Source organism: Pangasianodon hypophthalmus, chromosome 29 (assembly GCF_027358585.1).
Source record: "Pangasianodon hypophthalmus isolate fPanHyp1 chromosome 29, fPanHyp1.pri, whole genome shotgun sequence".
NCBI classification, from domain to species: domain Eukaryota; kingdom Metazoa; phylum Chordata; class Actinopteri; order Siluriformes; family Pangasiidae; genus Pangasianodon; species Pangasianodon hypophthalmus.
This window is the reverse complement of record NC_069738.1, coordinates 10,239,532-10,253,689: the sequence shown is the minus strand read 5'-3', so window position 1 is coordinate 10,253,689 and position 14,158 is coordinate 10,239,532. Positions and strand designations below refer to the sequence as shown.

Below are 14,158 nucleotides of genomic sequence, written 5' to 3'. Positions count from 1 at the left end.
TTGATCTATTTATAGTTACATTTAATGTTGTGGAACAAATTGTTTCATATATTCTTTCTCACTCTTTAAGTTAATAATACAAAAAAAAAAGAAAGCCACAAAGCCCTCCAGCCTGTAGTCCTTACATAAAGTTACAGCTTTACCTCAGACTGTTACAAAGCACTGACGCTGGAGACTCCTTCCATAAGTGCTCCACTATATCATATATTTCTTAGTTAAATAACAGCCATACAAGTCCCTGTGAATAAGCTGTTGCTATAGAAACGATAACGTATTAGAACGAGCGCATTAATGTAAAACTGTGACTTAACTTATAGCCAACGCTTCTGTCAGAGCTGCTGTTATAGAAAATTAATCAACACCAACAAATGATCACAGGTCTCCATAAGAGCTGAAGCAAACTTAAAAAAGCACAAACACCTTTACATTTCATGTTTATTTCCAAGTTCATCTCAAAAGGTACACTGTCTCTTACTTTCAACATTTAAAATGTGCTGGAGCACCGCAGTCTAAATTTCTAAAAGCTGCTTAGGACAAATACAGTTTGATGAAAAAAAAACCTGTATAACAATAATAATAATATTAATAATAACAATAATAATAAAAATTGTAAAACAGCTACACAGTAAAAAGCATTTAACATCACAAATAAAGAAAAATAAAACTGGCAAGTGAAGAAATGTACAAAAGTCTGCAGGACAAAGGACAGAAGATGTAACAAGCGAGTGTGTCTGTGTGTGTGTGTGTGTGTGTGTGTGTGTGTGTGAGAGAGAGAGAGACAGAGAGAGAGTACTGGTAAGCTGCCTAATCGAACATATCGTCGTCATCATCGTCAGACTCGGCGAAGTACTTGACCTCTTTCTTGGCTCGACCTGACCGGTCACGGGCTGTGTCCAAGCGGCTGAAACTCTTACTGTTCACTTCATCTTCATCCTCGTCTGACGCTGCCTTCTTCTGCTTCTGTACCGAAACACACAGATGTCTTTCATCAAAGCTCATTAAAGCTCAAGCTGTTACATTAGTTAAAGACAACAAAGTGACCGGTGAACTGCAGAACTGAAAGCTATGGATGCAGCAACAGAGCACGAGTGACAAACCAAATCCAGAGTTACTATACGATTTTATGATTCAGTGAAGTGACTAAATTATCGGACCATTGCTGGGTGGAGGTGTTATTGCAGACAGGCTATCAGCAAAATAAACACTGAGTGATATAATGCTGCAGTGTGTAGATTTTTTTTTTTGTTAAAAATGAAGGAAAAAAATTTAGTGACTAAGGACTGAATAAAATTACAATAAATGAATTCATTTACTTATAGAAAATACTACAAGCTAATGAAAATCCATCACTCCTACAGAATTATTTTTAATGAGTCACTCACTTTGCTGCCTGGAGCTTTTCCTGTCTTCTTCACAGGGTTGTAATCTTCCTCTGAGTCAGAATGCTTCCTCTTCCTCCCCCTGCCTTTGCTTGGGCCTTTAAGGGATGGAGCAGATGGGGGCTTCTTAGCTGCCGTGTCTGAGTCCGAGTCCCACACGGAGGTGTCGGGTTTCTTGGGTTTGGCTGGAGGTTTTCGGGGCTTAGGTGCCACTTCTGTAGGCTTCTTAGCTGTAATGAAAAGAGACAAAAGCGAAATGATTGAATAGAAGTTAAAATGTTGTTTTAAAAGAATAACCACAAACCACGCATAACACGCACAGAACACAAACTAACGGTCTTGTATATAATCATATACTCTCACTGAACACTTAGACACCTGCTCATTCATTCTATTATCCAATCAGCCAATCATGCGGCAGCAGCACGATGCATAAAATCGTACAGGTCAAGAGCTTAAGTTAATGTTCACAGTTAAAGCTAAGGCAAAACAAGGCAGTTTTAGTAGAATGGAAAAAGATCAGACAACATTCATCCATTTTCAACTGCCTAGTTTTGATCATCCTGAACCCAACGTGGTCTTCTGCTGTTGTAGCCCCTTCAAACCTCAAGGTTCGACATGTTGTGTGTTCTGAGATGCTTTTCTGCTCACCACAGTAAAAAGTGTTTATTTTACTTGCCATAGCCTTCCTGCCAACTCTGACCTCTCTCATCAACAAGGCATTTCCACCTGCACAGCTGCCGCTTGCTGAATGTTTTTGTTTTTTGCACCATTCTGTGTAAACTCTAGAGACTGTTGTGTGTGAAAATCCCAGGAGATTCCTGAAAGCCCATCTGCCACCAGCAACCATGCCATGTGCTGGTGTACAGGTGTTCCTAATAAACGGTGAGTGTATGGTAAATACATACATACTGTTACATAGAATGTGCCGAACGTCTTCACTGCAGTGTGCAAACAGAACTGCAGCAGTTGCAATTTTACCTTTCTTTGTAGGAGAGGTTTTCTCAAACGCTGAGCTGCTGGAGTAGGATGAGAACGCTGCGTCCCTGTCATCATCACTGTCAGACTTCACTTCTGTAACACACAGTAAATACAGAGTCATGGAACTTGTATGCTGATGTGAATCTGGTCCTGTTTAAAAGTGCATGAAAACTATTTTGGATTGAAACACACACACGCGCACACACACACACACACACACACACACACACACACACACACGCACCACTGTCACTGCTCTTCTCCGAGTAGGCATGTTTGGATGACGAGAATATGCTCTCTGGCTCCTTCTTCTTCTTGGCTTCTGAGGCAGACCTACAAATACAATCATTTACAAAATAAATTTAGACAGCGCGTCGACACACTCAACATGAAATAAAGAAGTAAAAATGTTTTCTTAAACTTTCTTGAAAGGGACCAGGACCATGGATGAAAAACACTTGTGAAAAACAGAAAATCGAATCAGCGCATGCGCGTGAAAAATGCACATACGAAGTGATTGCTGGTTTAGGAGGGAATATGTCGTCGTCATCATCTTCATCTTCCTCATCATTGTTATTCTGTGCAGTGCTAAAGCTCTCCTTGTAGGAGTGGACCGGTGAAGCTGGTGGCTCATTATCTTGGTCTTCATCAGCATCCTCCTCTTCCTCCTCAGAGAAGTCAAAGGTGTACTTGGCTTTTGCAGCTGTGAGACAAAACAGAGTAACTTTACAAATCAAAAAGCAGACAAACACTTCTACAAAAATGTAATAACACTAGAATATTTTTTATTTATAAATGCATCTCTAAATATATAATGCAGGATTTGAAAAATACTACAAGTATTTCACAATCAGCTGAGCTTTTTAAAATGTACTGTAGTTAATAAATAAAAATAAGTAAAAATGCAACTGAACGATTAAACGTATTAAAATGTACTAAACGTTCTATAAATATATACAGTGCCCTCCAGAATTATTGGCACCCATCATGAAAATGAGCAAACTTAATATATATTAAAAAGAACTTCTACAAAAGATTTATAAATGTTTGTGTGTGTGCAATTTTTTTCAACCAAACACTAGTTTCGAAATGATCGGCACCCTTACAATGAACATTTTGTCTCCTTTTTTGTCTCCGAGTCTCGTCCTGTAATGCCTAACAAGTTCAGAGACATTTGTAGAAGGATTCTGCTCCACTCTTCCATGCAGAATATTTTAAGCTCCTTTACATTCTTATGTTTGTGCATGTGGACTTTCCTCTTCAATACAGACCAGGGGGATACATTTCTTTCCAGGACGTTTTATCACTTTTCTCACTTTTAGCTGCTATTTTTGAATCCTAAATGAAACTGGTAGCCAGTGGAGAGTTGTGTGGGAAGGAGATATGCAGTTGCATAGCACTCTACTTGCACTTAGCTTGCATCATACCGGTACAGCTTTCAGTTTAAAAAGGGAAAAAGAGCTGCGTAGAACAGCAAATGGGGAAAAGATGAAAACGCACCTGAAGCTCTCCTGGACGTCGTGTCTCGGGGAATAACAGGCTGCTCGCTCTCGTCCAGATCGCTGTCAGACCTGTCGTCATCATCTGACCATGGGTTCCTCTTCTTTGCCTTCTTGGGTGTGCCCTTTGCTGTGCCTGGAGTCTTCCTCTGTCTAGGAGCGCCTGATTGGAAAGCATGCCATATATGACAGTCATCTATAAATTATGTTGTCTAAGCTCCGAGATATGGTGTAATATTTAGAGAAAGGTATGTACAGCTTCAATGACTAAGAGTAAGTGTTGTTTCATTCTTTACCAGGTTCCTTCTTCTCCTTTTTAACACGTGGGGCTTTGGGTTTGGCTCCAGGGTTTGGCAGACCAGACGGTGAAATCATTGAATTGTCTCCTGCTGCACCGTTCGTGTCCATCATGCCGTCATCATCAAATTCCACCTTCACTGACATTTCCGCATCACCCTGGAAGTCACACACACTTAAGCTTGGACGCTAAATAATAATAAAGAAACTAAATATACATATATAGTGACTGAATAAACATCACACTCTTGGATAAACAGCAAACTCTGAAAGCAAAGCAACACACAGTAACCACTCACAAGAGCCACCAGCACCCACACACGTGTCAACCACGTTAACATCCAACAGCACAACTACAACAGCCCTACACACACCGCAAACCTAAATGCATCTCAATTCTCTAATAAAATATTCTACATTGATGCACAAATTGACTTTATAATTTTAAAAAAATATCAGCTGTACCAAACATTTCAGATAAAAATAAACTAGGGATGTCAAACTCCTTTAAAGTATTTTTTTGCATTCAAACTTTACTTTTTTTTTTCTTTTTTTTTTTTTTTTTCAAAAATTCAATAAAAAACGATTTACGTATTTAAAATCTAAAATCTTGTAACACATAAATTACAGTATGACAATTATGCCTCTTTCCTAAGCAAATAAAAGCATGAGATACTCCAATTTTTTTTATGTTTTCCATTTTTTTTGTTAATTTACCCATAAAAATATTTTCCTGTCACTTATATTTAGCTGTATTGTAAAAATCTCTATCTATGTTCACACAGGACAAATTCAGTGTTAGGTCAAAACCAAAATGCATTATATACAGATCTTACACAGAATATGCAAGATAAAGGTGTTGTAGAAATTATAGTGCACTACACTTTAAAAAATAATTTAAAAAAGCAAATCTAAAGTATGCCATAAATGGTGTGGATGCTATTCAGAGTGTGGTTATTACTACACACTCTTGCTCTCTCTTTGTCTCACCTTCTTCTTCTTGGTCATCTTCTTGGAGGCGTCAGCTTTCATGGCGAGTGTGATCTGGGGCTCTATTCGCCGACCGAAGGGCGAAGGCAGTGTCTCTTCCAGCTGGATCTTCTTCACTTTGGGCTTGCCCACCTTGCCTTTGACCAGCTTCACTGCTTTTCCCATGCTGTTGTTCTCACGCTCTTGTTCCTCCACCCGCTGACACACGGAAAAATACAGAGATAAAAAAGGGATTAGTCTCAGTAACCACAGACACACAAACATACACATATATGTAGCTTGTATGATTCATTAAATTTTGCCCACCAGAAAAAAGTGGAATGATTGGTGACTCAGTATGTAAATAAACAGTCTGATGCATACATGAAATTATTTTGCTTTACCTAACAACATGTGACAAAAACTATGCAGCTGACTGAATAAATGTAATATTCTAAAAGCATTTTGAATATTAATGAGCTCAATTTCATCCTGACAGAATTCATGGTAGCAGTAGCACAATACTTTAGCATGAACTTGTATTTTAATTAGATTTTTGATATTGTGTGACAAAGTTAGCGCTCTGACTTTTCTCTCTGTTTTCACTGAGATTAAAGTCTTGTCACAGTTGGCTTTCTTTGCATCACCTGCCATCATTACTGCTTTGCCATGCTTAGTAGGACTGACAATCACCACATACTTTTTAAGTAAAATAAGCTATAGACAGTTTTTTTTAAAGTTATGTTAGGCCAAAATCAATTAGGAAATTTCAGCTAGTATGTTGTGATTGGATATAATGAGCACTAGAATAGTTGACTGCTCGTGTTTATAACTTGTCTGGAGTTTAGTGGTTTATGACTGAACCCTCCTGAAATAGCCTGAAAGTGCCTGAAATAGCTGTGTTGTGTAACACTCACGTCCAGCTCTTCAATAAACACAGCCAGGTCTTCTCTCCAAAGATCGTCTGGAGATTTTCTCTGCAGTTCATTCAATTCTGCTTTCTGAAATGACACAGCATGTAAAATACAAAATCAGACCATTATACGTGTATAGAGAAAATGTATTTACTCATAAAAATAGATGCAATTATTGTGTTTATTGTGATAAGACAACAGGCGTTTCAGAGCATATCACAAGTACCTTTAAAACACTGACCATATGTAATGCACGATTATACTGTGAAATGATACCTCATTAGAAACAACTAATAACTGACATTTCACACTAAAAACTGATATTTCATGGTAGGGCTATCTTTTTCAGATTTTCTTTCAGACCAAAACCATAAGTACTGTTCGTTTTTTTTTTTTTTTTAATTTTCAGGGGCCATAGTTAAATAAATAGTTAGCCAATGTTAACTATATACTTGCCTAATTTTAGCTAAGTTAAATATACACTGGCAGATTTTATTTCACATTAATGAATTCAAACCTATTTACCAAACCCAAACAGAAACGAAGAGCACTGCGTCAGTTCATTCTTCAAGTGGGAAATCGAGTAAAGACAAGAACATCGACCAAAAGATTACTAATGTAGGATGGGAGAGGGGGTGGGGCTTCCAGGGAGTGTCTTAATATCAGAGAGTTCAAACACCTACGCGACTGTCTTTCATTCCAGATTCAAATGTTGTTTGGCTCATCTGTAGTTCCACCCATTCTCTGTACCGCTTATCCTACACTGGGTCACTCAGGCCATAAGGCAGGGGACACCCTGGACAGGGTGCCAACCCATCGCAGGGCACAGTCACACACATTCACACACTACAGAAAATTTAGAGATGCCAGGCAGCCTACAATGCATGTCTTTGGACTGGGGAGGAAACCGGAGTACTGGAGGAAACCCCTGAAGCACTGGGAGAACATGCAAACTCCACACACACACACACACAGGGCAGAAGCCGGAATCGAACTCCCAACCCTGGAGGTGTGAGGCAAACGTGATAACTCATAATAGTGTACTCAGATGTTAAAAATGCATAAAGGCTGCGCATGTTGCTTAAAGATGTTTCAACTGACCTGAACTGAACGCAGTTTCAATTCAAACTATTTTAAACCAATCTGTTTATCTGAGATGTCGTATTTTCTGCTGCGATGTACCTTCATGTCTCTCTGTTTGAGGAGCTCGTCCACCTTCTCCTTGGTCAGGCACCACAGAGGCATGTTGAGGATGTAGTTAAAGTTAGGACCTGATGAGGAGCCAGAGTCCTCTGAGCTGTCACTCGTGTTGCCGTCATGATCTTCATCCTCCAGAGCCTGAAATGGACATGTGAGATTAAAGAAAAAGCCGATCCAGTGAATGAGAGGGTGATCGTAACGGAATGTTTTACCATCTGGACATAGTTTACATTACATGAGGTTATTTCTACAGGTCATTTTATGTACGGTAAAATGCGGCATAAATTTTCCAGCACAGAAAAAAATTACTGACGTGACTAAAATCCCAGAGTGTAATAATTACACTCTCCCACCTGGATTAGTAAAACTAAACCAGTCCAATTTGGGCTTTAGTTAAACAGCAATGACAGCCTCAACCATTGCCTGTACTGAGAGCTGGAACCAAGTGACACTTATATATAATTATTCTACTTTTAAGTATGCAGTGTCATTGTTTATGTTTAGATATATAGTGTTTTATTTCCAAAAGGCTGTTGCTTATAGCAGTTGTCGGACCTACAGCCTGGCTAGGGCCTAGCAAGCCTCTAAGCTAACCATCTCAACAGTCAAACTATAAAAACAAATTCAGTTAATGATAAACTGGTAATTTTCCCAAAAATAAAAGATGGTATTTAGTATTTAAAACTGGTCCATTGGGCATTATCATGTTATTTCCTTAGGGAGTTGTTTAGCTTGGTAGCTAAATGAAGAGAATACTGCTCAAAAGTATGAGTTTGTAGCTAACACAAGCTGAGCAGCTAATGTTTTAATTTAGTGAGTTAGTAACAAACTGCGTGTCTTACTTTCATAAGTGACAGCTATGTCAAGCTGTCTTCAAGCTAACCTAGACACATCTAGATTTAATAACATAATTCTGATGTAAGGTGTATCTCTAATGTGTGTGTCCTGTACCTTCTCTTGAGCTTTGGTCCAAGCTGCCACTGGGTCAGACTCGTACCCCCTCTGAACCAGCATCCGGATCAGATCCCTCTTAGTCTTGTTCTCTGGAATAAGGTTAAAACATTCAAACTTGCTGTAAGCAAATTATGACGCTTTATACTTACTGACAGAAAGGAAACCCTGATATTGCATGACAGACAGTAAAAAATCAAGGTGTTGTCTGAGATATAGTTCTTAATCAAATCAGACACGGGTCTATTAATCTCGTTCTCCATTAGCAACAGTAAAACTATAGAGATTTATGGCTGAAGATTAAACTGTTATGACCAATTTACACACAACAATAAGCCTATTACTGATAAAGCCCACTACAAATGTTGAGCCAGCATTATAACTTTGATCTGTGGTTTTATGGGAGGCCGTTACTCAAACAGGATGTCTGCACGTGTCCTTACACAAACACACCAAGCCTCCATGTGTTTACAGTAAGGCTGTCATTGTAACCTATTTATCATTGGTCACGCTGGTTTCCTATTTTTTCCGTCCTCACATTCCTTCTAAACATTTCAAATTCTCCCTGTTAAATATAAAACACTATTTAAAAGCTTCTTCAGTCCAAAAACAGAAGTCCACATTGAGAGATCAGGTCATGGCCCTATCCACGTGGGGTGCTGTGATCACTCATTATCAGTGGAAGCAGAAAAGCAGATAAGAAGCTGATGGTATAGTACAAAATATTTTCATTTTGTCATATTTTAGTTATCAAGTTAAAGTGAAAACAAGGAACAAGTATAAAAATCAACAAGACTACATGATGGTAAGTGTTAAAGCAAGACAGATCTGAAAAAAAAAAAAAAAAACTCTATTGAATATATGAATCTCACCGATTGAAATCTTCCCTTCAATCTTCTCAAGAACAAACCGTGCTTGATTGGAGAGTTTTGATGACTCGGCACCCAAACTGCCAGCCAGCCAGTCCTTCCTCAGTTTGTAATAGTGCAAACGCAGCTCAAAGAACTCCTTCAGTATATCATTCACAGATTCGTACCGCTTCATACAGCCCATGTGATCAAATAGCACCTACATACACAGAAGCCCCAGAGAGAGACAGAAAGAGAGGATACATTTTTGACTCTGAGAAAACACTTTTCAGACTAAACAAGAACAGACCAAAACTAAACAACAAACAAGCTCATGATTTTGCAGTTCCTATAAAAAAAAAAAAAGCAAATATGAAACAACAGATAATCGTCTGGTTGTGGTATGACAAATTCATGAGATAAGCTCATGAGTGTGTTTTATTAGTGCCGAATACACTGTCTCACCATTGAGTTGCAGGTGAGAGAAGACTGCAGCTTGAAGACTTTGTGGAGGCCTGCTGCCTCAGCCTGGGCCAGCTTTTCCTCCGTCATGCGGACCACAAACTTCACTGTGGTGTCTGTGTGATACTCCTTATAGTCAGAGATGAGCGCTGGGGTCTTCTCTGTGCCCTGTAGCATGGGCTCCAACACTGACTCCTTGTATGCCTGCATGAAATATAAAGAAAGACAGTGGAATCGTTCCTCAAATCAGACCATGGGCCATGGGTTCGTTTTTTCTTCATCCTTTATTTCTAATAATGTAAAGGCTAAATGTAAGGAAAGTAAACCATGATGGGGTGTGCTGTTGTAGGAAAATAATAAACTCTGGGCTGGTGTGTTGCAAACCAATGCATCACATCACCCCAAAGTTTATTATTTTCCTATAACAGCACATCCCAAAGTGCCAAAGTGTTTTATTCCTCTTATACCACATCAGTTTGCCAACAAATAAACATGTATTATGAATGACGCATTGTACATCTTAACTGTTTATAGTTAATGTAACTATAATGTCTATAATTTACATTATAGCAGCTATAAACACCCATTTCCTTACCAGGCACTCTTTTTTATTTAAAACAAACAAACAAACAAACAAACAAAATCGCAGCTTGTCATTTTACTAAAAACCAGGAAAGCACAAAGCACTCTGTCCTGAAGACTCTACCATGCTGGAAAACTTGTTTAAAAATGTTTTTTAAATCCATTTATTAGCCTTATATTATGTGGACCACCCACGTAAGTCCATACAAGCGTATTAATATATACCTGTGAATTGAATTATATCCGACACTACTGTCAGAGCTGCTATTATAGAGAATTAATCAACAACTTCAGACCAATCAGATTTGAGAATTCTATAGAGCTGTGGTATAAAGGTGTATATCTATTGCGTATAACTTATTATATTTTAAGGTTATGATTTTTTTCTTTTTTATAGACAAATACTGATTAAATGATAAACAAACTTTATTCCAGTTTCCTAAATGCATGATGTCTGACTTTGCTAAAATGGCTGAGCATACCTGAGTCCAGGTGCGTATCGGAAGCTCTGTGATCTCAATGGTGTTCTTGTCAAGGACGGAGACCTCACCACTGACCACATACTGGTTCTGGCCCAGCTCATGGATCACTCCCTTGAAGTTCTTATAGCTGGGAAGCTGGACAAGGGCACAGAAAGGCAACTCTTAATGTCAGTACATTTAACACAAGAGCACAGAACACTACAAAAGGTGTGTAAAGACCAAAATCATCATTACAAACCAACGTAGCAGGCTAAAGCTAACTGCCTTTACTGCCAGTTCTGATGTTACACTAGAAGAGCGAGTGTGTGTATCTGTGGCGTGAAGCTTTTACCATAGGCAAAGGATCTTGATGTTCAAGCATGCGGTTGATGTTGTTGACGATCTCTCGTGGGTCGTAGTTGGGGATCTTGCAGGCCCAGCCGGTCCCAATACCCTCTGCTCCGTTCACCAGAACCATGGGGATTATAGGAATGTACCACTCTGGCTCCACCTTCTGGTTGTCATCGTAAAGAAACTTGAGCAGGTTGGAGTCCACAGGTGGGAACAGCAGCTTGGCCAGTGGACTGTTAGCAACACAGGGACAGAGAGAGTGTAAGAAATATGTAGAGCAGGGGATCTCGACTTTTTTCTTTCTTTCTTTTTTTTTAAACAGTGACTCCATTTTAAGAGGCCCAATTTCTCACAATCCCTTCATTTTTTTTCTCAGTAGGCCTTGAGGTATAGGCATACAACTTTGAAAACTTATGGTGCGATACTGTAAGGACATGTACAGTCCAGAGAGTGTGCTTATTTCTATTTATTTGGGTCTAATGAGAGACTCAGGAGACAGTTGAATAAAAGGCCTAGGCTAAGAAAGGTCTGGCTTTAAAGAGGTTTTAATTATTATTATAAATTATTCCATTGTCAGAATTATTGGTTTAGAGCTATCTTATATAAAGGTTGGTTAAAAAAAAAAAAAAATCTTCTGTGACCCCATCTGCATCTCATATGACCCCACATGAGGTTGAGAACCCAAGGCTGAGAACATACGATCTAGACCAAGCCCCTTCCACAGTAAAGAACATTAACACACACAAAACCTCTCCATAGACTGACAAACCTGAGCATGGTGAAAATGTAACGGGGGCTAGCTGCGTCTTTGCCTCCGTTGATGCGGGTGCCGAACTGACCCAGGGGCTGCAGGATGTTGATGTTGTTGCTGCCGACAAAGTTCTGAGCCAAGTTCACGATGGTCATCATTAAAGCTTGCTGGTGATGACAAAAACATAATTTGTTTAATGCTTTTAAGTTGCTCTACGGTGATGCTTATGAAACAAGTGTACGTTATAATGCAACACAGGATGCATGTATTACTGTTTACAACTCACGTGTTAGGTTCGCAGATACATTAACAATGTTAACATCATCTAGGGCCTTTGTTCACTGTGCATTCACATACAAGAAGTGGCCCAAACAGGAGCCAGTAGTACTTGGGATTCTAGTTAATTTTCCCACCAACTTTAGAGAGGACAGGAACACTCACGGTGATGACAAAAAATTTACAACATGACAAGATTTTAATGTGAATGCATAGTTCAAGCTGGGTTTACGCCACAGAAATAATAATTTGCAATGGTACCTTTTTTAAGAAAATTAATTGAAATGTCTGTGCAGGCTGAAAAAAAATTGCACAATGTTCCCTTTGACAGCACAAACATGTTGAGTGTAATGTGATGTGGTAAATGTCACGAACAAAAAGTGAGCAAGAAACAAAAAACAAACAGCTAAAACTTTTAGTACTGAATTGGGGGCCAGTGGAAAAAAAAAACCCTCACAAGACACACACAAACACACACACCTCGCCGTGATGGTAAGCAGACATCTCTGCTACTGAGCCAGCCAGCTGAGCCACTTTCACCTCCCTTTTATCGTTCCTCTTCAGACAAGTAAACAGGACCTTCCTCTGGCCCGGCTTCAGACCTGCACACAAACACACACACAAACACATACACACCCTCAGACAATCACCTTAAGACAAGTGGTTATGTAGCGCTTTTTATACTCATATCCATGTTCTCCACACTTTGTAGGTTTCAGTGAAAAAAAAAACAAAATAAGATAAGATAAACTTTATTAATCCCCGAAGGGAAATAAATGCCTGCTAGAAAAAAAAAAACATCTGAAAGAAATGTATTTTAGATGCCACAAAAGACCTGCCACACACAAACACACACACTCAATCTGTGTAACTGTAATGTGTAACATTATACGGGAGACGCACCATCAACAAGGGACGGAATAGATCTCTCATTGTCGGAGTTGGAGAAGAGAATCAGCTCTTTGTTGATGAAGTCGTTGTATGACAAGTGCCGAGTTGCAGTGCCGTACAGGAATTGCTGCAACACAAATAAAAAACATTTTATTACAAAATGGCCGTCTTGTCGGAAAGATGATAAACTACTACATGAGCTAAGACTAAAAGGGGCAAAAACTTTTTCACATCTTAATCCCCACTGCCGGGAGAGAACTACATGCAATCTTCACAAGTTCACAAATAAAAATAATTAAATAAACAATAAAAACATAAAAACCCTGCATATCAATAGCTTTATCTTCTCAAAGTGGTGTCTTCATACTTGGGAAGGGCATTTTGCTCAGCAGGCTTGTTACTTATTTGCCCGAATCTCTCTTTGAAGTGTGTGTGATGGACAGGTGGACGTGAAAGGTCTCACCTCAGGCAGACCGTGCAGCCTCCTCTGCCGCCTGTCCTCCATGAAATTAGTGAGCCACTCTTTTCTGTCATCTGTCTTCTTCTTGCTGAAGGCCTTTACAGAGGGGACAAACAGGCAGAGCACTACAATTACTATACTGTCCTCTGATTACATCCCGATAAAGACAATTCTGATATACTATCTGATCTACTATTATGTGAGGCTTATGTTTATACTTGTTATATTACATAATATCTCGACCAAAGGTGAAATATCAAAGGTAACCTGAAAATAAAAGACCAAAGCATTCTAAACTTGATATTTAAACCTAGCAGAGGTGGTAAAAGTATCCAAATGATCAACTATTCTTTTAAATAAATGTTCTGGTAACAGGTGCAGCTAGCTTCTACAAATTGATAAAAAATAAACAACAGATAGATTACAGTGATGAGCATTATGTCTCATTCTTGCTGATTTATAAAAGTGTAGATTTGTTAGGACTCCCTGTAGGTGTGTGATGCTAAAATGTCACCTTATGACTTTACAAATGTATGAATATAGAGAATTGCAGTGATGGAGTGTTTGAAAGTAAGTAAACGTCAGAACTGTTAGGTGAAAGAAAAACCCTTAAAATGCTTAAAAACATTCTATTTTTGGATTTACCCCAGATTTTCTCCGTAATTTAGTCATGGTGAATTCCCACCCATCAGGTAGCTCTCCCCTATCACACGACAGCTACCAACCAGGCATGGCGAAGGCTACGTGTTTCCTCCACACCCCTGAAGCCAGCCGACCGCAACTTTTCGAACTGCTGCTCATGCAACGTCGTGCAACTTCAGGGGGTGGCCTAACACACGCGGAGGAAAGCGATATCCGCACTCTTACACATGCGTGAGCTCACAGA

General features: G+C 39.2%; 1 protein-coding gene across 1 annotated transcript in view; it reads right to left on the bottom strand.

Moving 5' to 3' along the window:
- Positions 1–417: 417 nt before the first annotated feature.
- top2b (DNA topoisomerase II beta) overlaps positions 418–14,158 on the bottom strand; it is a 29,437-nt gene continuing 15,696 nt past the window's right edge. The window contains exons 17-35 of the mRNA XM_026942202.3: positions 13,276–13,368; positions 12,825–12,939; positions 12,402–12,523; positions 11,664–11,812; positions 10,896–11,127; positions 10,565–10,699; positions 9,504–9,704; positions 9,063–9,258; positions 8,191–8,282; positions 7,222–7,377; positions 6,043–6,126; positions 5,147–5,344; positions 4,156–4,315; positions 3,861–4,022; positions 2,871–3,063; positions 2,605–2,693; positions 2,361–2,453; positions 1,383–1,609; positions 418–960 (exon numbers count right to left, since the gene is read on the bottom strand). Coding sequence (XP_026798003.3) covers positions 805–960; positions 1,383–1,609; positions 2,361–2,453; positions 2,605–2,693; positions 2,871–3,063; positions 3,861–4,022; positions 4,156–4,315; positions 5,147–5,344; positions 6,043–6,126; positions 7,222–7,377; positions 8,191–8,282; positions 9,063–9,258; positions 9,504–9,704; positions 10,565–10,699; positions 10,896–11,127; positions 11,664–11,812; positions 12,402–12,523; positions 12,825–12,939; positions 13,276–13,368 — 2,853 coding nt within the window. The 3' untranslated portion in view covers positions 418–804. The remainder of the gene's footprint in view (positions 961–1,382; positions 1,610–2,360; positions 2,454–2,604; positions 2,694–2,870; positions 3,064–3,860; positions 4,023–4,155; positions 4,316–5,146; positions 5,345–6,042; positions 6,127–7,221; positions 7,378–8,190; positions 8,283–9,062; positions 9,259–9,503; positions 9,705–10,564; positions 10,700–10,895; positions 11,128–11,663; positions 11,813–12,401; positions 12,524–12,824; positions 12,940–13,275; positions 13,369–14,158) is intronic.